The sequence below is a fragment of the Scardinius erythrophthalmus genome (assembly GCF_964197995.2).
Source record: "Scardinius erythrophthalmus genome assembly, chromosome: 4".
NCBI classification, from domain to species: domain Eukaryota; kingdom Metazoa; phylum Chordata; class Actinopteri; order Cypriniformes; family Leuciscidae; genus Scardinius; species Scardinius erythrophthalmus.
The window spans coordinates 16,979,448-17,006,854 of NC_138224.1; the positions used below are offsets into that span (position 1 = coordinate 16,979,448).

Genomic DNA, 27,407 nt, shown 5'->3' on the forward strand with positions numbered 1-27,407 from the left:
GTCAATAGAACAGTGTTTTATCACTTAACACTTGGTAAAGGGAAGGGGAAAACAGTGTGATCTACAAAACATTTCCCTCATCTTATATATATACATTGCATTGGAGAAAATCCATCACATCCAAAACTTTTCAAAGAGAACTATTGAAGAGAAGGAACAGAACACAGCATTTGAAAACACAGTGACATCAAGTCTATACCACAGTTGAGTATGGAAATGAATGCTAGAGCTTAATAAATACTGTACAATTAATGCGTCAAAGCAATGGAAACCTGTCTGCAGAACAGCTCGATTGATCAAATATAAAGGATACGAGCTGTTTTTCCTCAGAATGCTGCCATTTTCAAAGGGTGTCTGTCTACGTGAAGGTTATTGAATGGGAACGGAGGAACATTTTATCATAAAACACTTGCGGGTGAGCAAAACTCAAAACCGTAACAAAGCCTGAGTTTTAGCAGTTATCCAACTCAGTCATGTAGATCCAAAATAGTGCATTTGCTTTCTGAACCAACAGACTGATCAAAATCTGTTGGTGCTGATCTATCCTCACAGTCTTACAAACTCATTTTATATACTTTACAGTGGAACACAATTTTGTTCGGAATCTGGGTTTTACATTTACCAGACACAAAATAAATGGGAATATATATACATTTGTTGGCAAGTTTGTGGGAACGAGTACAAAACGCGATTAATATGACGGTGCTGGTGATGAATTCAAAGATGTCACCTGTTTGATGTTCCCTGAGAAAACGTATCATAGCCTCTCTAAGAAATTCACACAAGCACCACCATTTTGTTTTTTGTTTTTCCCGCTGAAATTCTTCTGTCCCGCTTCAACAGGTCGCAAAGACAACATAAAGCAACAATATTCAAACAAAGTCAACTTGCGCTAACATTTCAGAGGTAAATTTAACAAGTCATTCAAATTATTATTATTTTAAAAAGTAGCATTAAATGTGTTAACTACAAAACCCATAAAGCTGAACCTAAACAAAAGCTCATTCCTCTTGAATTGGTAACATTCGAAATTATACTCGTATTTACAAAACTATTCAATGCGAAGAAAAAACGGGAAACTCAGAATGCAATATAAAACCTTAAGATCCTTGAAATTAATAAATAAGTTATCCAGTCAAAAAAAAAAAAAACATTTTAAAACAAACCAAATAGAACATAAATTATGCAGAATGAGCTAAAGATCATTGTCAATCACGTGACAAGCATATTTAGTCCTCGCAAACTACATCACATACAGTATTTCAGGGGCAGCGCTCCAGGATGCAGTACCTCTATGCGGCCACTGGGTTGTGACAGAGGCGAACAAATGTGTGACAATACCTTATACATGTACGATTTTCTCAATTTTGCCAGTGTAAAATGACTATTTCGAGTTTCACAACCTTTCGGGATAAAAAAAAAAAAAGCTTGACAAAATCAGATGCACTTGCAATACAAGGATTGCAAACACAGCCTTCTGCTGTATGTGCATTTGTCTCTTTTTTAAATGTTTTTACAAACTAATGTACAAAACAAAAACAATATTAATTTAATTCACTTATTTAAAACCAATAAAAAGAACTAACACTGTCAAATCAAGGGAAAGTCATATAGTTGTATCTTTGCCACTCTTTGAGTTCATTTGATGGTTCCACCATGAGAGGACTTCCTGCGCATCCTAAAAGTGCGGCCCACTAAATCATCAATACATCACTTACTGCTGTACAATTATTGCTTAAAGGGGCAGAGGGGGTTGGGAAAGGGTTTATAAACGATCAGCACCATTTCAAAAGCTCATACTCCAGCCTGAGACAATCAAAAGGAGAGAGAAATAGGCAGATTGATAATGACTTGAGGGGAATCCGAGGATCAATGGAACAGTCCCAGTGTGTGCGAGCGCCTGGACACTCATGCTACAGATGTGAGAAGAGGTAGGGTGGGGGGAGAGGAGAGGCCTCAGCCCGTGATACACATTAGCCTGTAGGAACACACGCTGCTCTCTGGCATCCGACCATGCGTTTTCTGTGCTTGAAACTTTTGGCTGTTAATGTTTAAATGTTGTCCAAGGTAAAGCAGTTTCCCTGCGTTGATGGATAATTTGTTGTGTATTTCGTGCGATTGGTGGAAAAGGTGAGCCATTAAACATACCCTGTCACCTAAACATGCACAGTGAGTAGGAGAACTGTGTGCGCGCGCCTGTGTGTGTGTGATGATAATCCCAGCGTATAAAGAAAAGCAGCTGTGTTGATTTATTACACATAGTCTCATTCTTTCCTCCGTCATGCTACAGGAATAAGCCTTTATGGCGACTCATTTTCAATATCTTCCCAAGCCTCTGTTTAGCTGTCGCCTCTCCTTTCTTGGGACGCTTTCCTGCAATACAACCACAAAAACATGACATAAGTCGATACAAAAAGTTTAGCATGTTCTGTAAAGTATAATTGTTGCAAACATAATTGTTACCCCAAAAATACACATTTTTGGAGTGATCTCGCACATGGGTTTTATGGGTAAATGACATAAGAGGGTCAATGACAGGAAAAATACATAAACAAAATAAAGGAAAATATAATTCACTTTATACCATGTTCAAGAAAGGTTTTGACAAATTTAACCACTCTAAAAATGTCATGTCATGTAACCTGAATAAAAGTGTGTACACTTATTTTTTAATTTTTAAAAATATTTTCATTATTACAATTTCTTTTTAAAATTTTCAATTTACACATGCAAGAAAAAATTAATTGGTTTTAACAAATAATTCTCAAATAAATAAAATATATTTTACATATTTTAAGGTAAAAATAGTTTTAAATCAATTTTCAAATTATTAAATTTACATATTTTTCAAGGAAAAAAATAGTTTCAACATCAATTTTCACAATTCTTTTAACATAATTTTCAAGGTAAGAAAAGTAGTTTTAACAAATCAATTTTCAAAATTTCCATTTACATATTTTTCCAGGAAAAAATAGTTTCAACAAATATAATTTAAAAATATATATATTTTACATATTTTTCAAGGTAAAAAATAGTTTTAAATCAATTTTCAAACTCATTTACATATTTTTCAAGAAAAAAAAGTTTCAACAATAATAAAAAAAAGTTTTAATAAAATTTTTTTTACAAATTTAAGGAGAAATATATTATATTTTCATTCACATTTTTTATTTAGAAAAATGTAGTTTTAGCTTATTTTCAAATTTGATTCATGTGTTTATTTTATTCTCTCTCTCTCTCTCTCTCTCTCTCTCTCTCTCTCTCTCTCTCTCTCTCTCTCTCTCTCTCTCTCTCTCTCTCTCTCTCTCTCTCTCTCTCTCTCTCTCTCTCTCTCTCTCTCTCTCTCTCTCTCTCTCTCTCTCTCTCTCTCTCTCTCTCTCTCTCTCTCTCTCTCTCTCTCTCTCTCTCTCTCTCTATATATATATATATATATATATATATATATATATATATATATATATATATATATATAAATTTTTTTTTTTTTTTTTTTTTTTTTCTGCATGTTGGTTGCACCACATGACCTGATTAAGCAAACAAAAGTTTGACTTTTTCTAAGAAATAATACAAATATTACTACTATTATTTCTTTTAGTGTAAGAAAGTGCTCACCTTTAGTGGCCTGGTTGCTGATGGGCGTGGGGTTGGGCGCATGTCTTTTGGAGGGGTGGAGTGGAGGAGAAAGTGAGCTCTCTCTATATGAATATTCCTCCCCGAGACTCCCATCCTCTCCCTCCGGGCTGCGGGGCGCTGAACAGGATTCACTGCTGTCCCACATATCACTGCTGCTGTTGCTGTTGCTGTTACTGTTACCCTGACTGGCCCACCAATCGGCCCCTTCTGAAGCCTGCTGACACAGCAGCCCCGCCATGGACAGCATGCCCTGAATGGCACTGTCTGTTCTCGGTGAGGTAGGACGTTCTCTGTGGAGAAAAATGACTTAAATTAGCTTTTAAACTGTGCCGGTTTTCTCAGGTGTGTGAAATGAAGGGCAGTCATACCGTTTTAACGCTTGCTTATGGTGGCCGCTCAGATGCTCCACAAAACTCCCTGAGTCTCTCTTGCTTGCTCCATCCTCTTCCTCAGAACTCCCTGACTCTGATGAGCGTTTCTGTTTAGAGAAAGGGTGACACAGGAATGAGATGACAGAACATGTTTTAAAAGGGGTCATGAACTGCATTTAAATTGTTCTTTGAGGTCCACTTATAATACTAGCAATATTTTTACATCAAAACCCAAGCTAATGTAGGAGTAACAGGCTAATTTATATCCAGTTTTGGACCCTCTCTTTGAAACACTGTTAGGCATGCCACGTTTTGGGAGCTTGGTTTCAATAAAAGCTGTTTTTGAGTTCTCAAACTTACAAGATATTTTAATAGTACAATGATCTCATATGTCAATAGGCCAAGGAAAATATGATTTCTCAATTCATGACCCCTTTAAGCCATTTAACCAAAAAAATGTGTTCAGCTCGTGGAGAGTTGAATCGACATCAACAGTACCTCGGCACAATCCTCCGCCTCTGACTCCGAGTCACTGTCTGAAGATGCTACACGTGGCGACTCTGCCTGCACAGTTAGACCTGACAAAATAAGATGTTGGTCAAACAGATATCTTTATACATACTAATCAATCAATAATGACAGAAAAAAAATACGCTTTTGTCTTTTCACAGACTGGCTTCAAGCTTATAGCCAACTCATTTTTAAAGTAAGAGCTATTTTTAAAGGGGGGGTGAAATGCTATTTCATGCATACTGAGTTTTTTACACTGTTAAAGAGTTGGATTCCCATGCTAAACATGTACAAAGTTTCATAAATTTAATTGCACGTTTGAAGGAGTATTTCTGTGCCAAAAATTGTCCTTCCGGTTTGTGTCAAGTTTCGGAAAGTTTTTTTCGAGTATGGGCCTGTGTGACGTCAGATGTAACGGAATTTCCTAATATGGGTCCTAAGGGCACTTCTCCGGTAAGATCGCGGGCGCGCGCGCATCCGTAGACCAGAGCAAGAGAGCGAAAGCAGTTCGCCATCAAAGCGCCCTGCCCGGCTTTTGGGAAGCCAATGTCACCAAAGAAGTGTGTTTTTGGTTGCCAGGGCAAGACAACCCTGCACAGATTCCCAAAGAACCCGGCGTTAAGGCACCAGTGGATGGAGTTTGTTTTTCCTGAGCATAAACGGAGTTGTGTAGACTGTTTGTTCCCAGCATTTCGACGATGATTGTTTTATAAACAAAGCCCAGATCGATGGATTTGCAGATCGTCTAATGCTTAAGGATCGAGCAGTCACAATGATAAAGGTTCGGTGAGTAAAACTGCTTCTAATCTATTGTCTCTGTGTGTTGTTACTAGCTCGGCGCGTTAGCACAGCTTTAGCTTCGCCCACACGGCCCGCCTCCAGCTAGAGTCCTGCACTCCCGCGGGAGTCCCGCGGGACCCACGGGACCCGACGCAAAACAGAGCGGCGCGGGACAAATTTTAAAAGGTCATTGCGGGAGCGGGCAGGATGATGAAGGTGCACTTGCGGGTGCGGGCGGGCGGGATGATACGCTGCACTCCCGCGAATTAAATATGAGTGTAAAGTAAAATATATAAATGATTAAAGTAGCGTACATACTTTGTAGTTGTGAGGGAGATTCTGTTTGGCAGCAATAAAAACGTTTTAAGCAGCCTAAACTTGGATGTTGCCGTTTAGGGTAGGGCGGAGCCTAATCTAACGCACACTTGTTTAGAGACAATTCCTTCACGTTGCTCCGTGTTCGAATTCGAAAGCTTCAAGTTCAAAATAGACAGCATGGACGAGGAAAAGAGCACCTCTAGTGCTTCAGATGTAAGCACTTCTCTAAAGAAAGGCACATTTAGGCTACTACAAAACAAATATCACGAAACATCAAATCAGACATTTGTCAGTCTTTTTCGGTTGTGCATGATGGAGAGGGGAATCAACTACCTTTTACCTGCTGCCATAAATGCCAAAAGGTGTTAACATACAACGGACACAAATCGCATTTTTTTTCCAAGACCTTTCGTGAGACAGTTCGTGAACATACATCCTGCCTGCCGTCTTGCGGGCATTTGCGGGCGGAAGCGGGACATAATATCACAGATGCGGGCGGGAGCGGGACTAAAAATAACAAATCTTTGCGGGAGCGGGACTGAACACTGCGGGAGCAGGACTGAAAATTGTGTCCCGCGCAGGTCTCTACCTCCAGCCGCTCGTTTTTTTCCGGAAAGACTTGGTACAGCCTATCTTTCTTTTATAAATATAATAAAACTAAAGACTTTTTGGAGATATGAAGGGTGCAATACTACTCTATAGGTACTCAAGATTAACAGGAGATTGAGTGAAAATGAGCATTTCACCCCCCCTTTAACTTCAGGTATTTTTTGCTGTGCAAAACAGCTGATTGATATTCCAAACTGGTATTTAAATAATAAATAAGACTGTTTTGTACTGTAGCACACTTTACTGCACTTTGTTATTCTTCTAGTTATTTCCTTTTAGCAGCTGTAATAGCTTACATCCACATTGCTAAATAAGGTGTATAGTCAGTCTGGATAGCAAAAGCTGAGCTGTGACAACCTCTACAGCTCCAGGCGACTCACCATGATTGAGTGGCTTCTTGATGGTGCAGTGTACTCCAAATTCATCCTCTCGCTTTTCTTTTTTCACTTCTTCTTGTGGGCACATTGGCATTCTTTCCAATTTTATCCTGTGTTGATGGAACTGCAACATTTCCACTCCATTGACTTTGGCTGTCACATTACTGATAGATAACCTCTCCCTGTGAGGAAGGAGGACCAAAACAGAAAACTTTATTCATTAAATTTATATTACATTAATAAATAACACATACATATATGTATAAGTTATTAATAAATATACACTACAATTCAAAAGGTGGGGGGGGTTTAAAATCTTCAATATTTTTTTGTTTTTTTAAGTCTCTCAGCTCAACAACAAAAAACATTTGAAAACATTTTAATATTTTTGTGGAAACCACAAAATATATTATATATATTATATATATATATATATATATTATATTCAGTCTTGACTCCACTTTTTCAATTTAGTTCATCCTTGCTAAATAAAAGTATTAATATCTTCTTAAAAAAATGTTTTGACCTTCGACTTTTGATCAGTAGTTTATAATATTTTATCTTACTACTTAGTCTACTACTTCTGATAATAATAAAAGCAGATCAAACTTATCAATATAAAAATATCAAACCATTCCATGTCAAGAATTAAAGAGGTACAAATAATCTCTCAATGTCACTATTCTCACTACTAATTCGGGTATGTCACATTAAATAAGTTAAATAAATGTAAATGTTAACAAGTTAAATGAAAACAAAGGCATGTAGCTATTCAATTATTTCTTAAATATGTATTTTGCTTCAAACTAAATATTTAAATAAACAGTAATATATATATATATACAAAATTAATATTATTTTCTTTTTCTTATAATATCTAATAATGTCCTTTAATTACTAAAGATTTACCATTAAATCTTACTGTGCATTGACTGGCATTATTATACATCTCTGGGTCACTCATAATAATGAAAACTAGTGCCTAACATGGTCACAAAAAGAGAAGCTACCGGGACCCTCACCTCATAATTTTGCCATTACAGAGCACCAGGCGCAGGGCATTGTCATGATTCCCATCAACAGCTACTGCAGACACTGAAGACACTTTCTTAAACTTGCCATTCACTTTGGAGCTGAAGGTTGGGTCCTGTTACAAGAAACGAGAGATGTTTTTACTGGAAATAGAATAATTGCATGCTGCTAAAGCAGTGAACCTATCTAGTATCAAGGTGAAAATGCCCTCTAAAACCATTTGATAGCATTGCATTACAGTCATATGATAAGGAATAATGAAGAAATTTGAGCTTCATGCTGCAGTGCATTATGGGGAAAAAAAATCTGACTCGCTCACCTCCACAAGCGGTCCGACCTCCAGTCTCTTTAATACCTCCAGCGTGTGAAGCTCCAGGATGTCCAAGTTAGAGGGCAGTTTGCGGCTGTGATGATGATGATGGTGGTGGTGTCGATGATGATGGTCTCGTAGCCGCCGAGCTGCACGCCGTGCCTGATATCCTTTCTCCAGTGCTGAGCGTGTTAAAGGGCACTCAGCACTTCCCTGAGATTTTCCAGCTTTATTCGAGTCATCCTGTTTAAGAAAATACCACAGCAAATCACTTAAACTTGGAGCTGTTTTAGGTTATGTGAAAACACTCATATTAATGAGCATATATTTTAGTTAAAAATTAAAAGGATTTTTCTTCTTAAAGAATTAATGTTAATTTGATTAAACTTGGCTTAGTAAGAATTAAAAATTAACTTAATATTTTAAATGTAATGAAATTTAAATGAATATTAATAGTAAACTTGCTTTAGTCGCTCCAAGATGTGTAAGAATTAATATTTAATTTAATTTAAAGTCCAGGCTGTGTAAAACTGTATATTAATTTAAGATTTTAAATTGTTTAAAAATGTATTGTAAATTTGCTTTTAAAATGACAATTTAATTTAATACATTTTTAAATTTAATTTAATTTAATTTACTTTAAAGTCCATGATGTGTAAAATATATTTGTTAATTTACTCCAAGCAGTGTAAGAATTCATATTTAATTTAATTTATTTTAATTTAAAGTGCAGACTGTGTAAGTGTAATAAGTTAAGCTTTTGAATTGTTTAATTAAATTTAAATTAATATTAATTGTACATTTGCTATATAGTTTAATATAATATAATATCATATCATATCATATAATATAATATATATATAATATAATTTAATTTAATTATTTACTCCAATGCGTAAGATTTGATATAATTCTATTTTATTTTATTTCATATAATTTGATTTAGTTAAGTTTATTTAATTTAGTTTATTTTGATTGAATTGAATTTATTTTAAGTAGAATATTGGCAATTAATTAATTGGCAATTATTTTAATTTAAAGTGCAGACTGTGTAAGTGTAATAAGTTAAGCTTTTAAATTGTTTAATTAAATTTAAATTAATATTAATTGTACATTTGATATATAGCTTAATATAATATAATATAATATATATAATATAATTTAATTTAATTATTTACTCCAATGTGTAAGATTTAATATAATTTTATTTTATTTAGTTTATTTTGATTGAATTCCATTTATTTTAAGTAGAATATTGGCAAGACAGAAAGGAATTGTTCCCATAAAGTTGCAAAGTGAAGATCAAAACAAAAAGCACCAAATATCTCTTACTGTCACAACAGCTGTGAACTACTGTCTAAATTCCCCATTCAAAACCACTGGAGCTCCTCGGGCTCGTCTTACCTCCAGGTGGCGGATCTCCTTGGTCAGAGCTTTGATGAGATGGCTTGGCCTGATATGGTCTGGAACCTCACTGTTAGGTTGAGTCAACTGTGGAGGAAACACGCAGAGAAAATAACCATGTAGAACAGCCACAGGAGTTTCACTAGAAAAATAATGACACAGTAAAAGCGCCAAAGCGGAAGTTTCTCTTGCCTCCCTCCTCAGCCATGTCTTCAGTGATGAGATTAAAGCTTTCACCCCGTCCACTAGATAATCCTGAGCTTGACAATTATCCTCCCGCAGCTCTGAAAACACAAACGTTTCAATCTCCACTCCATCAAGAGGATACATCCGCAACTATCAAGTGGAATGTTTATGTAAAGGAATAACTGACAATACTTTACATTGAGATTTCAACATTTTAACATCATATTCACAGTTCTCTGGTGTTGGTTAATAGTCACATGACGGTTTAAACAAACAAAATTTGTTTTTAGCAAATGCTTTATTTTCATTTACCCTAGACTAAAGCACTGTAAGAGTTGCCCTGTCCCACTCACCTTTAAGGGTCTCCAGAAGGTTTTTGGCCACATACCAGCAGATGGCCTCAAAGTATGGGAACTTAAAGAGATCTGGAGTCTTCAGTCTGCGTTCCATCTCATAACACCTGAAATTAATATCAGTTCCAGTAGGAATATCCGTTTAGAAACCTAAATTGACTATAGTGACAGGAAAAGCATAGAACAGCTTAATCAAAAGGATGAATATTGAGGAATAAATGCAGGGTTTTACCTGAGCTGCATGCCTATGTTTAAGTTATGCAAGAAATTCCCACCAAACGCCATGGAGTCCTGAGAAGTGAGCACTGCATGGATCCAACCTGTAGAGGGCAACAGAGATCAACGTTCAGGCCTCAACAAAGATTGTTCTATGCTGACCTAATTCCCTTTCACAAGCCCTACCATAATTCTTTTATATATAATTTTTTTTAACAATGTCTCTATTCATATGTCATATGCATATTACTTCCTTTAAACATTAGCTTAAACCACCTAAACATTTTAGTAGTCTTTTTTTGTAAAGACAGCAGCAAAACACAGAGTACACACAATCCACATCAGTAACCAGTGTGTAATACACACAAACAAATACACATCAGCAAAAGCTAAATATAGCGTAATCTCACACCCACACCTCTCTCAGTTTTATCTCTCCGTCTGGCTGGATGTGTATTGGCCGTCGTGTGCAGACATGCTGCTGAACAAGAGGGGGATTTCTGCTTCGTCATACGTGACGTTCTGCTCGAGGAGGGAAACCCACAAGCTCGCTTTCACACTCCTCAAACACACATGCTGTGATAATGAATCCTTCCCCCTAGAAGAGTTACGTCTACTACCTCCGCATCGGTTAGAGACCATTTATAGAACTCTAAACGTATTCTGATTTAAAGTGCCTCTCATGAGGGTGATTAAAATAACGTTCAGACACTTTTCATTCTTTCCATTCGGTGAGACGCACGTGAATTGCATCACAGCCCTTCGGAGTGTTTCCATTCTGTTTACCACGTTGCTCAGCGAAGACCGTTGCCCAACAATCCCACTGGAACAAGGGTCATCAGTGTTGGACGCTGATCCACATTTTCCTGGCAGAAGTCCTGGGAAGCCGCCTGATAATACTTTCGCCTTGCCGTACCGTGTATGTGTTTTTATATGATAGTGCACATCCTATTTTTTTCTCTTGTTGTGGGGTCAATCAAGGATAAAAAAGGCAAGTTGTTATTTAAGTAAATGACAACTGTCAACAATCCTTTACAAATCTAGTTAGTTAGGCTCTTAGCAATGTACACTTTGTATTCCTATTGGTTATTATGGGTTTGAAACATATACCATTTTTTTTTTTTTTTTAAGAAAAGTTTCAAATAATGTCAAGTAAAAAACATTTTTTTTCCTTTACGCCTTGAACACGTGTGTACACCCATCTTTATTATTTTCAAACATGTAAAAACATTTTTTATAACAAATACTGTCAATTATTAATTTATAAATATGACTTTTTGGGGAGTCACTACATGACAATTTACAACCTGAACTACACTTTCCATGTTACAAATTATCTGATATATTAAGAGACGCATTGAGCTTGACAGTTAGTCACGAGTGTCTGAGGTCTTCTCTATAAAAACATTTCTTGTTGCTGCATGTTGGTTGCATCACATGACTTATGATGATAAAAGTTTATGGCAAACAACTTAAGACTTTCTTTAATATTTTCATTATTTTAATGATGCTTGTTTTTTCATTTTGATACCATTACCATTGTACCAACCTGACATTTTTAACATGAAAAAAACATAATTTAATAAAACATCTTAAATTAATATATTATAATAATCAATATAATATTAATTTAATTTATAATTATATTTAATAAATGGTAATTGCAATTTTGATATATAAATAATAGATCAATTAGAAATTAACATTATTGACCCATTTGTTCTGTTGCATCATCAACAGAAACTGCAGAAGGAACTGATATAATGGACAAAAGAGGATAATTGGTGCGCACCTGCCCAACCTTCAGGACTACGCGTATCATGACATCATCACAGAGCCCTCTCAACCCGCCCACAGCCTTGTGCACTAGGACATCTAGACATAAAAACGTTTCTTTCCTCAGGCTATCTCCACCTTAAACAGTCAATTACTACCTGTTTTTATAATTCATAAATCAGTATGGTGTTTATACCACCTGCGAGTTAGGCAATAAATAGATCCTTACTATGTAAAATACATATTTTTATTAATACAGTTGTATATACAGTACATAATGCACACATCTGTACACAAGTTTTTTTTTTATATATATCTATCTTCTTAATCTTACTTTTTAAATGTTCTTTCTATCCTCTTTTGTTATATATGCATGTATGGATGTATGCATGTATGCACTCAGAGCTCCTGGAAACCACAACAAATTCCTTGTGTTTTGCGCACATTGGCGAATAAAGCTTATTCTGATTATAATAATGTAAACAGGTGGGTGGGCATAATCTTTTAAATGGACCCGAAAAGGGATTCAGAAGTTTGTCTAATTCTGTGTTCTCACCGGTGGGGAGGAAGATGGTAGTTCCCTGCTTCACCACACATTTGTAACACTTGTCGACTTTTTCCCCAAAGAATACTTCGCTCTGATTGGGTGATGAGCTCCAGGACTCATATAGTGCAAGGTTAGCCTTAGTCGGCTTGATCAAGTAGAAAATCTTCTCTCCCTGCGCACACAAACACAAAATAATTATCAACATTTCATTGGAACTGCTTATCAGCTCTTGTAGAACTGTAAAATCACATGACTTGAGAGCCATTAATTATTCATGAATAGGGGTGGGCGATATGACGAGATTAGTAATGTTATTTCACGTTAATATGATATATACAGTAGTCAACATTTGAAGTGGATCAAAAAAAGTTCAAAGTTGGCTTAAGACAAGAATGGGTATTGTTCAAAATTCATGTATAACTTTGATTAAGGTTTTTGATCCACTTCAAATGGTGACTACTATATTATGATAAAGTTTTTGCTTTAAATGAAGTTAGATCAACATTTCTGATACCATTGAAATTTCATAAATCTCACCACAGAATTCAATATCACAAAAAAACGAATCCTAGCCTAACTAAGATAAGTTAAAAGAGCTGTCAATCATCAAAAAGGTCTCAGTTCATACCCAAAGAACATGATACCACACTGAAGTTCCTCCAAAGTCGATGTGGAAGTCAGTGTAACTGTTTTTCATTCCCATGAGACAATACTTCTGCACAAATGGTTTGGGGAAGAACGAGTCGTCAGGCCAGTAGTTCTCCACCCACGACATATTCTGCGCTATCTCAGGAACCTCCACCAAATCAGACATCCTAAAATTGAGCAGGAAACAAAAATCAGATTTCACACAAGCACTTAAACATGCTAAATGCTAGCTGAATTCCTGTAAATCATAAAGTAGCTACATAGTTGTATATCAGGCCCCAAAAACAATCTTTCTTTAAAAACAAATGATATTTGGATTGCTATTTTGTCATTTAATGCAACAACAATGTGACCTAAGTGTTAAAGTAACACTGTATGTTATCTTAACCAGTAGAATAAATTCATTTGCAGTGAAGTTATGTTGCATAGAAAGAAAACTGACAGTTTCTCACACAGACGTACTTTGTATCAGAGAACTCCAGGCTGATAACGTTCAACACTTTGGGCCGTTCAGGTTGGTAGTAATACTTCACAAACTCTCCCAGCTTAATCTTGCTGTCTGCCTGTCTTGCGACATCAATCACGTCAATGACTTTATTTGCACCTGGGAAAAGAAAGTGGATACTTTCAGATTTTTTTGATGCATCAATTCTTTGCTATATATTCTGTAATAAGGCTTTTGAGAGACACAGCTGCAGGGCCGCAAATCACAAAAGACAGCTGAGGACCGGAAACGACGCTGGACAGCTGCTGGTGAAGTGACTGCAATCCCTCAACACACACACACACACACACACACACAGCTGGCCAGCGTCTGATGACAGGGAACAGCTGGAGGAACAGTCCCACAAACACATAATGTGAAAGGCTCAAGCCAAAGTTGGCAACAGGACTTAACTACAAAACTCTGCACAGCTTTTGAACCAATGCTGATATTTTTATGGTCATCACCCATTAATTTCCACCAATATTCATTTTAAAATGTCTGTAAACATTTAAACAGTTAAAGTTCACCCCAAAATTATTCATTTATTTATCATATTTAATTTGTTTCTCAATCTCAACATGCAAACTAACATGCAAACTCCAAACTCACATATTTGAAGAATATTCATGCTTTTTCCACAAAGTGGAAGTAAATGGTCCAGTGTTTTTTTTTTGGTATTATTCATATACTATTATAGTATTTATAGCTTTTATTTAGATATTTTTAGTTAAATTTTAGTTTAAGATTTAATAATTGTATGTGCTTTTTGTTTTTCCCTTTTAATATTTCTATACAGGTTTATTTTTATTTCACTTCAATTTAAACTTATTTTAGTTCAAGACAACATTTTTTCATTTAATATTTATAGTTTAGTTTAGTTTTTTTTATGTATACGTTTATTTGAATAGGGACAATACAAAAAACATGATTGTCAGTCGAAAGCTGGAAAATATGCATTGCACATCGAGATTATAGCATAAGCTAAAAACATTACTAATGGTGAGTAGAGTCAAGCTTCAAAAATGACAAAAATACCATACAACTAACAAAATTATTCTGAAGCTGCAGGATAACTTTTTCATTATATTGAAAAGAGCATCTTGAACATTCTGCCAAACATCATCTTTTATGTTCTACAAAAGAAAGTCATACAGGTTTGGAATGACATGACTGTAATCGATGTAATTGTTTTTGGGTGAACTACCCCTTAAAATTCCTTTTAAAATTGTTGCTCTGATGAATAATGTTGCATTCAATTTGTTAAAGTCTGACAACAATATTATTTTTTTAATTTGCCCATACATGGAAGAATGAGTGTTTCTCAATGTGTGTGCATCTTCTCTAAGAAAAGAAAAGCAGGTGGAGGGAGAAAATGGAAGAAACGACAGACAGGGAAGGTTAGTGGCCTTTTGTCTGTGTCCAACTGGCTAGGTAACGTGATCTGTTAAGTTCCCCCCCACCTCTCTCTCTTACACACACACACTCACACACACACCTCTTCCCCTCGACACCTGTTACTATTAAAACAGCTCCAAATTAAAGATCAGTGGTGTGCGAAAGAGGGAGCCATGTAACATAAGCATTGAGATAAAACATCCCTATTGGGAACCTGAGCTCAGACTGGCTGTGCTGTACGACGGCTCTGTAACTGGAGATGAAATGTTTTAGGTCTAATGTAGAAAAGAAAGGAGATAACCTCCACAGTTGTCCACAGGAGTCCGGTCCAAACCCATTCACTACTAGCACGGACGGATAACCACAATCACAACGGCACTTGGTAACCTTACCTAACGCTCCAATGTGTTTAAAGTTGTTCAAAAAACTACTTGTTAGCTTTAATAAAATGATATTAAAACCCAACAGAGGTTTGAGTAAAAGGGTGATTTTTCAACCTCAGGCACTAAAGTGCTCACATCAGAAACTTGCCTTCACGTGCCTTTATTATTCGAAATCACTTTCCCTACCTTAAAAAAAAAAAAATTCTTACTGACCCCAAATTTCTGAACAGCATATATGCATAAATGTGTGTCTGGTGTGGTAGATTTTTCTTATTTCGCACCTGACCTAAGTCTACCCGAGTCTCGTCTACAGTCGACGTCCCCGAACGTCTACAGTCAACGTTAGTTTATCTGGGTCTCGTCTACAATTGACGTCCACATTCAATAATATTTATACTTTAGCGCGTCTCCTCATCGACGTCGGCCGAGTCCCCTAACCCTAACTTGCTGCACAGCATTAACTAGACAGACTTCAGACAATGCCTTCGAACATGCTTTAATCACGGCCGGAGGATCTAAGACAAATTTCAGAGAGAATCCCACCCGCATGCTGAAAATGACATGATACATTACCTCATTTCCTACAATTTGATTGGTTCTTCATAGGCAAACCCTTCTGTTACTAGCTAGAAGCAAACTCTGTTTTCTTGATTACTTCATTGTTAATCACAAGTTTTCAAACCTAGACCAGAACATCTGTCTAGTTTCATTTCCCCTATTTGTTATTTATACACTCACACACTCAAAGTCACAAGTTTTTCGACCAAATGGTTTGGAAACATTTAAGATTCAAAAGCATATAAATGTTGTTCTTGCAAGAAAAATTAATGTTAGTTATGTTTAAATAAAAAATCCATCACACTGGTTATGAGCCCAAATGTGATCTAAATGCGTCTCTTGCTCTAGTGCCCCACTTGACAGACACTATCCTGAGCTGTTATCTGATAAACGCAATACACACAAACTGAGGTCTTACCAACATAATGCTCCACATCGCTGACAGAGAAAGAAGGAGAGGGCAGTTTAAGCCCCAGTCCATCCAGTTCATGCACCACTATGGGGTAATGGAAGCCCTCCCTCTCCAGGAAGCGTTGGGTCACCTGACTCCCATGCATTGGCACCAGAACCTCATCCCCACTTTGGAACAGCCAAGACACACAAATCAATTGCAAGTCTTATCAGGTAGGTGCAAATTTCAAAGCCGTAACACATGTATCAATGATTGATTATGTCCTTAAAACACATTAGACGTCAAAGTAGGAAAGTTCAAAATCTAATCCAGAGGTGTTTGTACCTGTAAAAGCTCCTGGCCTGGAGTTCCTGTACAAACACAGCAGTTCCTGCCTGGATGGGGTGTGTGCCATCATTTGGCTCTGTGTAGTCATGCCTGTGCCAGTTGTTATGCTTTTTCACTGAGAAAAAGAAAGAAATATTCATAAGACTGATCCTTGGACACAACAAAAGCAATAAAGAAACGTGTACATGCACACACTTACTCATGGAGGGTCCGTGGATGGGCTCACAGTTGGGACAGTGATAAACATCGATATCAGCAGCATGGTGCTCCACAACCTGAACACAACTGAAGAAAGGAAAGCAAGATAAAGTACCCATAACCATAAATCTGAATGTTGCAGTAGCCACAAGCAAATTACAAAAACAAGTCTAAATCTTAAACATTTAGCCTAAACTTGTGTTTATAAACATTAGCATTGCTCTATTTTGAATATTACAAGTTTCTTCTCTTTGGACGAGAACTCAATGACCCATTCACACACTAGACTAACACAATGACACAAAAATAATATTTAGTTATTAAAGATAAAATTTACAATGAAACAGCATAATCAAAAATGTTTTTTATAAAGCAAATACAAATGGTGCTTGCACTGACACTTAAATTCTAGCCAATACTGATAATCATTTTATAAACAGAAAAATGGCTGATATTAAAATAATAAAATAAAACACGAGTCTAAAATAAACTCAAAAGGACCTCCCCCAGGTGTCTATAATATATAAGTATCTCGAAAGGCTAATTTGCTTATGACGATAATAATATCAAAATGGTCAAATAAAAATAGTCTAATATAGGCCTATCCATCAACCAAAACTTACACAATGAATGTCCAAAATTACCACATGAACATGGTATAATCAATTTATTTACAATTACAAATGAAACCAAAAACAACCACATTAGTATAAAATGGGTCACCAATGCCACCCAAGGAATGGCTGTTAGCAGACCCTATGGTGTTTATGGTCCTACATGTCCTTTTTCTAAACTCAGTCAATAATCTATGATGCATTGTACAATGGCGTCATCATCTGAACTTTTTTTAAGGAAATGTTACAAATGTCAAAAATGTTTTACATAGTTTACCATTGGATACGTCAAACATTGTGTGGGCAGGCAGTACTACACTCAACAGAGCGTTGCGTCACAATAGTGGGATTTCCTCCACCACCCATGTCACTCAAACCGCACGCCAAGTCACGTTACCAAAAGAGCCAAACCACAACCACAACCATAATGCTCAGCCACCCACACAAACACATGTTCCCAAGATTCAAACCATGTGAAATCAGCTAGCAGAGTTTTGACAGTCCAGCGGCAAGAGATTTACTGATGCCAAGACAACTGGGGCCACACAAGAGAACGCAGGAAAGTGCCAACACTCACACGGACGTGTTTACTGACACCTAGTCTGATACATAGGCTACTCTACTTTTCCTGTAGCTTATATATATTAGCTACTTTTTAGTCACGCAAGAACACTACAACGGTCTCAACTAAATGTGGGAAATGGTCATGATGTCCAATAAATGGTTGCATGACAAATCACCAATTACATCTGTTAAAAATAATAAATTCAGCCTCTTCAGCTGACTATAACAACCCTGTTATCTTTCAAATTGGCCCAGCTACAGCAAAACAGCATTGCCAGCAAAAGGGATTTATTTTATACAGCAAAAATATTGAGAAATGCAGATTATGCACTTGCAGTCTTGGGGCCTTCGCTCACATATGTCTGTTAGGTCTACAAAACGATGGGCTGTTCCAGTTATTGATTTACGATTCAGAAGAGTGCACATGAGTGCAACTATGCTCCCTTTTATGCTTTTGCTGCGCCCACATGTGCATTTGAGGCATTTCGTCACATATATTCTGTCCGTCTAGTGGTCGACCGCTATATTGCCAAGGCCGGTGTCTCGGCCGATATTTGACATTTTTCGGATTGGCTGATGTGTCAGAAGCTGGACTTTTATTTTGACGGCATGTCAGACTTTATTTTGACGGGCGGCACTGAGAACGCCTGCGTACACAGTACACAGCGCCCCGTCTTCATTAGTTTACGGACTCTGTTAAACAGTTTTGCCTAATACTTTATTAAATAGACCTGTTAAAGGAATGAAACGGTATGCGAAAAAGTATACCGTTTGCCTTTACATTATTAGTTATGGGAAGGCAAACACTATTATACTTTCTCATTTACCATCAGCATTCAGCAAATACGCATATAATTTAAACAAATCTTTTAATATGTAATAAATATTTAATATCACAAACCTTGCAGACTAAGTCGAATCCAGCTGTCAGATACTCTGGAGTGCGCATTTGAAGCCATCATGAATGTGTTACTCTGTGCGTGACGGTCAGTTCACTTCACTGGAGACGCACGATCGACAAACTTTAAATCCTTGATTTTAAAATATGCTGTGCTACATTCAGTTGCCCATTATGTCATATTCATGCGATTTTCACTGTGCGGTGTATGTAAAATTAGTGTTACCATGTCTTTATTTGAAAAAATATGATTAGGCCCTACCAGTGAGTACAAACTTACTAGATTACTGAGTAGCCCACCCTGTTACAGCTTATTTCCTTTTTATTCATATATTTTTAAACAAATACATTTATTTGTGATTGCAATCAAGAATTTGCCACCTAAAGTATAAGTATGTTTATTTTAAAGATTTTTTTTAATTTACTTTCATATTTATTTCTAATTTCTTAAAATATTAATTCAAATAAGCATAAATGACATGTATTATATATCGGCCACCCTACTCTCTAAGATATCAGCATCGGCCATAAAAAAAAAAACGTATCAGTCAACCGCTATCCCTGTCACAAATGGTGACATAATACTGTATCCCAGTGGTCAGATAGTAGTACTGGCACACCGCCCTTCCAAGATCTTAAATGACAAATGGGACACCATACGACCTCATGGACTTCAAGTGTTCGTTGCAAGTCTATACATCAAGTACCCTATTTGGGACAGACGCTAGCAATGAAGAAGCTGTACATGGACACCTTATGTTCTGTAGATTGCTGGATGTTGCTGCAATCATGCATTTCAAAAGTGGTTTTAATTCCTGTTTGAGTTGAATGGAGTGAATGATGCTGCCGTAAACGCTTTGGCTCTCTCTACCATCAGAATAGAGTTAACATCAAGAGTGGATCCTGTGCTATATGGGGCTGTTAAATCAGCAGGGGTCTTCAGCAGAAATGTGATTCTCCTCAAAGAAAAGACAGCCTTTGAACACATGCAAAGGACTGAGTGTTTCTGTCTAAGCTTTGATCTCCTCATTATTGCAGGAAACTTGGAAGAAAGACAGAGTAGAACCAGGTAGCTAAAGCTGCTGTCATCCCAGAAGAGGTAAAAGCCCCTATGTACTAACGGCATAGATCTTTTTTGTTTTCCGCTTGTGGGGAAAAAGAAGTTTGAATACCTTTGCAGCGGTATACTGTTAGCGAACATCCCCACGCCACCCATGCTGGCAAATACCATCAACACTGGTAGAGAGGTATCAGTGGTCCCATGAAGAAATTATTCTACTGCAACCTAACATAACTAAATTTCAGTTTTTTGCTCAAAAACTGAAATGCTTTTGAGATTGATCCTGACATTCATCCATTGTATGCACTTTCTAATATATAGAATACCATGTATAAAAAAATTCGTAAATTGTTCATGATCATTTCCTCTATTTTTACATTTAGGTTACCTTTCCAATCATCTGGGCTGTACAATTCTAAATAGACAACACAATGTATTTCACTAGAGGTTCTGACAAAATGTTAATTGCTGCAGTCTGTTTAAATGTTTTTTTTTATTAGTTTGAATTTTTAATTGGTTTGAATGAATGATTCAATGACTCACTCATTAAGAAGTCACTTTTTTCATTACTGGATGAATCAGTGTTTTTTAACAAAAACTTCTCTTGAATAAATGATTCAAATGACAAATAGATTTTTTGAACAGTCATTAATTGCCAACTGGTGTAACAGTGTTTGAAAATACTATGATAAAATATGATAAAATACGCTACCTTAGACATCAGTTTATATTCTAAATATAAACTCTTTTATCCCAGCACTTAATTAATTTAAATTATTAAAACATATAAATAATGATACTGTGTGTGAAAATGTTTATGAAGCATTTTCATACCTATACCCGATAACTGCTCTCTCACAGATTTGAATGTTCGCTATGATCGCACTTGTCAGAGGTTTATTAGACAGCTGAATCGTTGTCGTTCAGGGAAAATACTGTGTGGGTCGAGATCATGATCTTTTAACGATTTATCGTGCAGCTCTACCATCATCTAATGCTCATTTAAATTTAATCTTTTAAACATTAATAATTGAATAATACTGTTAAAGTTATATTTAGATATATTTATATTTAGTCTAAATTCACTTGTTGGATTTGTTTAATTTATGTAGACAAAATACAATAGAATTTATAGGCTCTTTTATATAATATTTATTTAATATTAAAGTTATTTTTATATAAATATTTAATTTAATATTTATTAGTTTCCGACCATAACACAACCTAATTAACATGTTATTGGCATCAGCCCATGTTTTATCATCGGCCCATGTTTTATTATTATTGTTTTATCATCGGCCCATATTTTATTATATTGGTGACTCACTAATTATTTGTTATGATGACTGGAGGTCTGAAAAGACAATCCAAAGTCTGTAGCATTCATCGAATGTTTGTCTTTTACCCCTGTGACACAATCCCAGTCTCCAAGCTCATGCTGCATCACCTGGGTATCAGAGGAGCCAGACATGCAATGACACACGAGCAGATGGGGGAGGAAGGGTTTATGGATGAATGACTCTACACCCACTCGCCTCCTCCGCTTCCCTCCTCCGTGAAACAGACAATGAGGGAAAGAATAGAGACCTCAGATCCCGTCCCCCAGTTGATGAATGTACTGAAGTTCTCAGCAGTTTGGACACACAATTCACTCTGCTTAAGTGAAATATAAAGCCGTACGTTTACCAACCAAACAGGCTCCCACAATGCACTACACACATATAATCCATATACAATCCCATAATGCCTCGAAATCATGTTGGAATAATCGCTTTTATGAAATGAGCCCACGTGAACGGCACAACAATGTCCAAATAACCAGATGAGAGCTCTCTGAGCACCAAATTTACAAGTTAGCTTGTGCCAATCAAAGAAAATTAAGTTGGAAATGGAAACTTATTATTATAGGCCAAACTCTCATTTTCATTGTGAATATAGAATATAGTTAAAAAAAATCGTCATCTTATTGCATTCATTTAATTATATGGAGTTTAACCATCTCTCCCATAATGCCTTTTTATATATGAAGTGCTCCATTCATCTCCCTCTCTTAGTTTCATCACAGCATGTGAACCAGGTCAGTGTGCCACATGCCTGGAGTCGAGGCAGCCTTACTGTCACCTGAGTAACTGATTAACTACCCACCAGGGAACCAAAGGGAGTGAAAGTGTGTAGGAATGAACCTACTGAACATGTTTCCAGTGGCCAGCTTGTCAGAGCCCTTTATTTTGCGTAACCCACTATATACATTTACTATACGTCACTTAGCCTACTACACATATTCAGCAAGCAATGAGGAACGGGATGCTATGCTATGTTAGGCAAAACACGTTAGGCACATCACAAAAATAAGTGCCTTACTACTTTTAAAACAGTTAGCCTACTACACAAAAATATTTAGGTTTAGCAGATTTACAAACAGCTTGCGACAGCTCAAACCATCTTTTTACAATTTACTTCTAGGATCGATTTACTAAAGACACGCAATGAAAAATTAGCGCTGAAAAGGCATGGACAGTTATTTTATATGAAGGAGTTACCCTTTCAGGCGCAAAATTTACGGGAAGGAGAGTAATGAATCACGTAAGGTGATTTACTAAGGTTTGCGCTAGTCAATTTACTGGTATTTGCGCCATTATTTACCGCCCAAAAAAAGCAAGTCTTGACCTTGAACTAGCAATGGCAGCTTAGACTGTTCCTACGCTAAATATTTGTAAAACCATTACAAAGTTCAAAAAGTATATTTGACTTTTGACACTACCATTCAGCTTCTGTGTACAACCAAAGGCATAGCTTTTCAAAGTACTGCATCCAATAGCAAGTGCAAACAAAGGCACACAACAAATGCACACTAGAAAGTTTTATTTTTGTCCAGTGTCTGCACTACATCTCTCCCAAAGTTGATAAAAATGTCAGTTTTTTAACTAGAGTTGAGAGCATCTTTTATACACCTCACACAAGCGCTCATCACTGTGGGCGTCTCTTGTTGTTGCAATCCTCAATAGTTTATTGTTGCTATGTCTCTTCTTTTTCTTTTTGGACTGTTGGCCGGGGCCAGAGTTGCTGCCTTGTGGACCAACTAGCCTAGTAATTACAAAAAAATTCAAGCTGTATGCAAGAGGCGAATGTTTAGCCTATGTCACATGCAGCGTAAAAAACAACTTTGGGCTTAAGCAGAACAATAGACTCCAGACCACTGGATCTGCATTACTAACTTGGATTGCGTTAATGGTGAAAGTCAAATAAATACAGCCAACTAAATAGTGACAATCTAAGATTTTTCATCATTTATCGTCTGTATACTTTTTCCCAACAAATAAGCAGGACAGTTGCATTGGATTAACACACTAGAGCAGACAGAGCAGACAGGGGTCACCAAACCAGGCCCTGATTAGTGAACACAAATCTTTATGCCGTCTCAGGTCTGGAAGCGGCTCACACCGAGCTTCTGTTGAGACTCAAAAGCCCATTTAGGATTTAATGAGACATAATGAGTTGAACGGCAAAACATTCTGACAAACCAAGTGACCAGAAGAGGGAAAGTATATTAACATTGCCTTTAATTGCACTTTTTCCTCGTAAGCCCTACAAATTATCTTTATGCCTTCATGTTCCTGTCACGAGAACACACATTCAAGATCCAAAGAAAGACTGATGTTTAGGCCAGAGTCAATCCATCCATTGCATAATGCAGAAACATTCCCAAATGGTAATCCAGAGCCAAACAAGTTTACATTTGGGAGGGTATGGCTAGATGAGGTGTATGTACACAAATCTGCTGACCCCATGTGACCCTAAGTCTTTCTTGCTTAGGAAACTTTTAGCCCAGTTCTTGCTAAAAGTTTTTGTATGATCCAAACAATTCCGATACCACCATCTTATAGGAATAATTTGGCATATTCATGAAACAAGTCGCCGGTAAATGTAAAAAAAAAAAAAAAAGAAATTCACAATGAAACAGAAGTAGCACCAAGTCTTCTCTCATGTACTGTGAAGTAGATATGAGTGAAATGATTTATCAAAAAATAATACTATATAGAGTGAGACTATATAGAGCGTCACCAGTTATGACATTTTGATTAAAAATGACCAGGTCAAAACTAATTTTAAAAAAATGTAACATGCATGGATGAATTGTTCACAATACGATCAATGACATAGGCTAGACTGGGTGAATTTTCATTTCATGCCGACTTAACGAAATGTTTATTTTTAAGACCGTTTCAAGACCAGATTAATGGTGAAAAGTAGAGCCTAAATAAACCAATGCATTACTGAAGTTTCCAATTGACACTAAGCATTAGGAGGTTTAACAGCCAAATGGAAAATAGATTGTGCTTTGGCTTCTTTGACGGCACTCAGGTCCACAGAATTTGTTTACTTTCAGTCTGAAAATGACAAAAGATTTGACAAGAGATTTGAACTGCGTGTTGAACTTGCAGCTCCAGATCTATGGCCACCTAAACTCACCTGTAAACCTCAAAAAAATCTATGGTCTCATTATACAATTCACAACCTGCTATGACTCTCCTTCTAAAGAGAACCAATTATATCATTACACGCCTTCAGGGACCTTTGTCTTTTATAGTGATTAATTCACAGGTTCAGACGCACGTTCACCTCATGTGCATTAAGGCAGACATCTACATTCTGCCACAATTTTTGGCGTGCAAATTCCACAAGAAGTTTCACATACCGGATTATGGAAAATTGCGTCACGTCAATCTAGATGCTCAGAGTGAAGTGATACCGAGCATGTCGTAGCGATTTTGTGCGTCACTCACTGACACTGCAGATTCAGTCAGTTCTCTCACTTCTTCTTTTGGCCTGAAAAGGCGCCAGTCTTTGTCTCGCACTTTGGGGAATCTGGCAGCTCCGCAAAGTTACACAAGACTTCTCAGCACCCGCACAACCGATCACTGTATAACCGACAGTTACTTCACAAGACAGGAAGGAAAGCTGAGACCTGGCTCATTTACAGAGAAGATTCTGTCTTGAAGCTTAAAGGCAGCTACTTTTGACAATATTCCAAAAAAATGTGGTGTGCCAGCCAAGATAGATAGTGTTTTTTTTTTTTTTTTTTTACTTATCAAAAATCTGAAATATTCTGCCAAGCACTAGAAGTGTTCATATTGCATAACTTGTCTTACCACATAAAACAATGTGACACAAGGGAACAGGATAAAGATGGCATGATTATCATAAAAACACACAATCTTGTATGCATAGCCTACTTGTCAAGACATCCCATTGATGTCTATTAATCTTATATTAAGACATACATATACACACACACACATATATATATATATATATATATATATATATATATATATATATATATATATATACATACATATACATACATACATATATATATATATATATATGTGTGTGTGTGTGTGTGTGTGTGTGTGTGTGTGTGTGTGTAGTTTAGTAACTAGTAAATAATGTACTTTGTCAGAGACTACGGTTACTATGGTAATTAGAAACCCATCTGCACCCATGTGAAATCACAGATGAAAACTTTTGACTAATAGCCATATAAGTCACAAAATGGATTGTTTTGGCGTTAAATCTGAGCTATAAAGTGAGATAAAAAACGTTTTTCTCAAAGTTCAGCTAAGCCTGTCAAGCTCAAGCAGACAGACGATTTAAATGTCTAGTTTCATAACACACATACAGATGAGCCATGTGGCTTTTGGCAGCTCACTTCTAAAGGAAAGCAGGATAATCTTATCCTGGGGGAAGGATTGTGGAAGGCAGGTTGTATTAAAAGTTCCTCTTACACATTTATCATGAAGAAATCTGACAGAAATCGATCAATAACGCTCAAAACATCAAGCGAGTCGATCGTGATCGCGCACCGTCATATTTAAATACCCCCAACGCGCGTCACCAGCACTTTCACATGACACCCTTGATTTACACCAAAAATACACCCGTGGCATGGCAGCCTGTACATACCAACCTTCACACATATGTTAAATAGATCATAATTTACATACCTGCCGTGGAACCAGTCCTTACAAATGTCGCATTCGATCATAAACCGGTTAAAATCATAGGGCCGCCGGCAGACACAGTATAGCGGGGCAGCCGCCATCTTCCTAATGTCCCTAAACAACGCTGAGCACTGTAGGGGCGGGGTTAACGTCAGCGGAATCTCCCGAACGGGAATAGGGGCGTGGTTAACACAAGCGGAAACTGCCGAAGGAAAATCCGACCACTAGTGCGTGCCGACATCTGTGCCTTCCACTGCATACATGGGCTCAAACACGAACACTTAGAGGTTTCAATAAACGAAGAATTACTTTTCACAATAAAAATCAATCTATACACGGCACTTCTGTTAAAATTATTATTAGGGTCTCGATTTTCATTTTTTCTGAGCCGATAACACCATACAATTCACTGACCTACTAATATGATGATCATGTCAAATGACACACAGGGCACTGCCTGAGGCGAGACACTAAAAGTAAAGCAAGTGTGTAATATAAATTGTAAGCCAGATTTGATAACTACTACAGAATCACACACTTTGCCAATTTATACTCCATATAGGCTACATACCATTTCAATATCAGAAGTAATAATGCACGCTTTATTTATAATTGAATAGTGATCAAATGCCAAATGAAGTACGCAAAGGTAGACTATACAGGTAAAGACGGGAGGAAAATTGGAACAATTGTACAGAAGATAGACAAACATCTCATAACTCAGAATCGGCGTGCTGCACGTGCTCTACGTGATCAGCGACGTTCTGTGACATGCGCACATAGTAGCTGGGGGGAGGAGCTAGCAACAGATCACACTGCACTGGCAATTTCTTTCTTTCTTTCTTTTTTTCTTCAGTGTTTTATCGCCATGGCAGTACAAACAATATTTTTAACAAAAAAAAATTAACACATAAATGTTGACACATTAACACATTAGAAAAACATTTGATATAATGTGAAAAATAAATGAACATCACTGCATAATATCAGACATTCTCTGATAATATATATTAATATAAATATCAATATCAAATATAAATAAACAAATAATTATAAATACATCCTGGATATATATATAGATAAATATTGACAAAATTATTACAAATAATTTGTTTTATAACATTGATACAAATACATATAAACAAACATTATAAAGTATTTTTGTATATTGATGATATTGTTGATATATATGTATATATAACTTTACCTTAATACTTTATAATGTTTGATCATAATGTATGTGTGTGACTGTATATATATATATATATTTATATATATATATATATATATATATATATATATATATATATATATATATATATATATATATATATATATATATAAAATTTATGTATGTATGTATATATTTCATAGGGAAATAATCAGTAATACGATGTTTTACGAATCTTCATGAAGTAGCTGATCAGTTTTAATGG

The 27,407-nt window shown here is 36.4% G+C and overlaps 1 protein-coding gene across 1 annotated transcript; it reads right to left on the bottom strand.

Moving 5' to 3' along the window:
* kdm7aa (lysine (K)-specific demethylase 7Aa) lies at window positions 1-26,090 on the bottom strand. Its single transcript, XM_081364185.1, has 18 exons — window positions 25,975-26,090; window positions 16,832-16,917; window positions 16,630-16,747; window positions 16,312-16,472; window positions 13,533-13,674; window positions 13,051-13,237; window positions 12,432-12,594; window positions 10,116-10,203; window positions 9,884-9,990; window positions 9,537-9,628; window positions 9,345-9,431; window positions 7,950-8,183; window positions 7,621-7,745; window positions 6,602-6,780; window positions 4,503-4,582; window positions 4,002-4,111; window positions 3,613-3,923; window positions 1-2,373 (listed from the first exon to the last, which is right to left on the bottom strand). Exons 1-18 carry the CDS (start codon window positions 26,070-26,072, stop codon window positions 2,285-2,287), a joined length of 2,457 nt encoding a protein of 818 aa, XP_081220311.1. The 5' UTR covers window positions 26,073-26,090; the 3' UTR covers window positions 1-2,284.
* Between the last annotated feature and the right edge of the window lie 1,317 nt (window positions 26,091-27,407).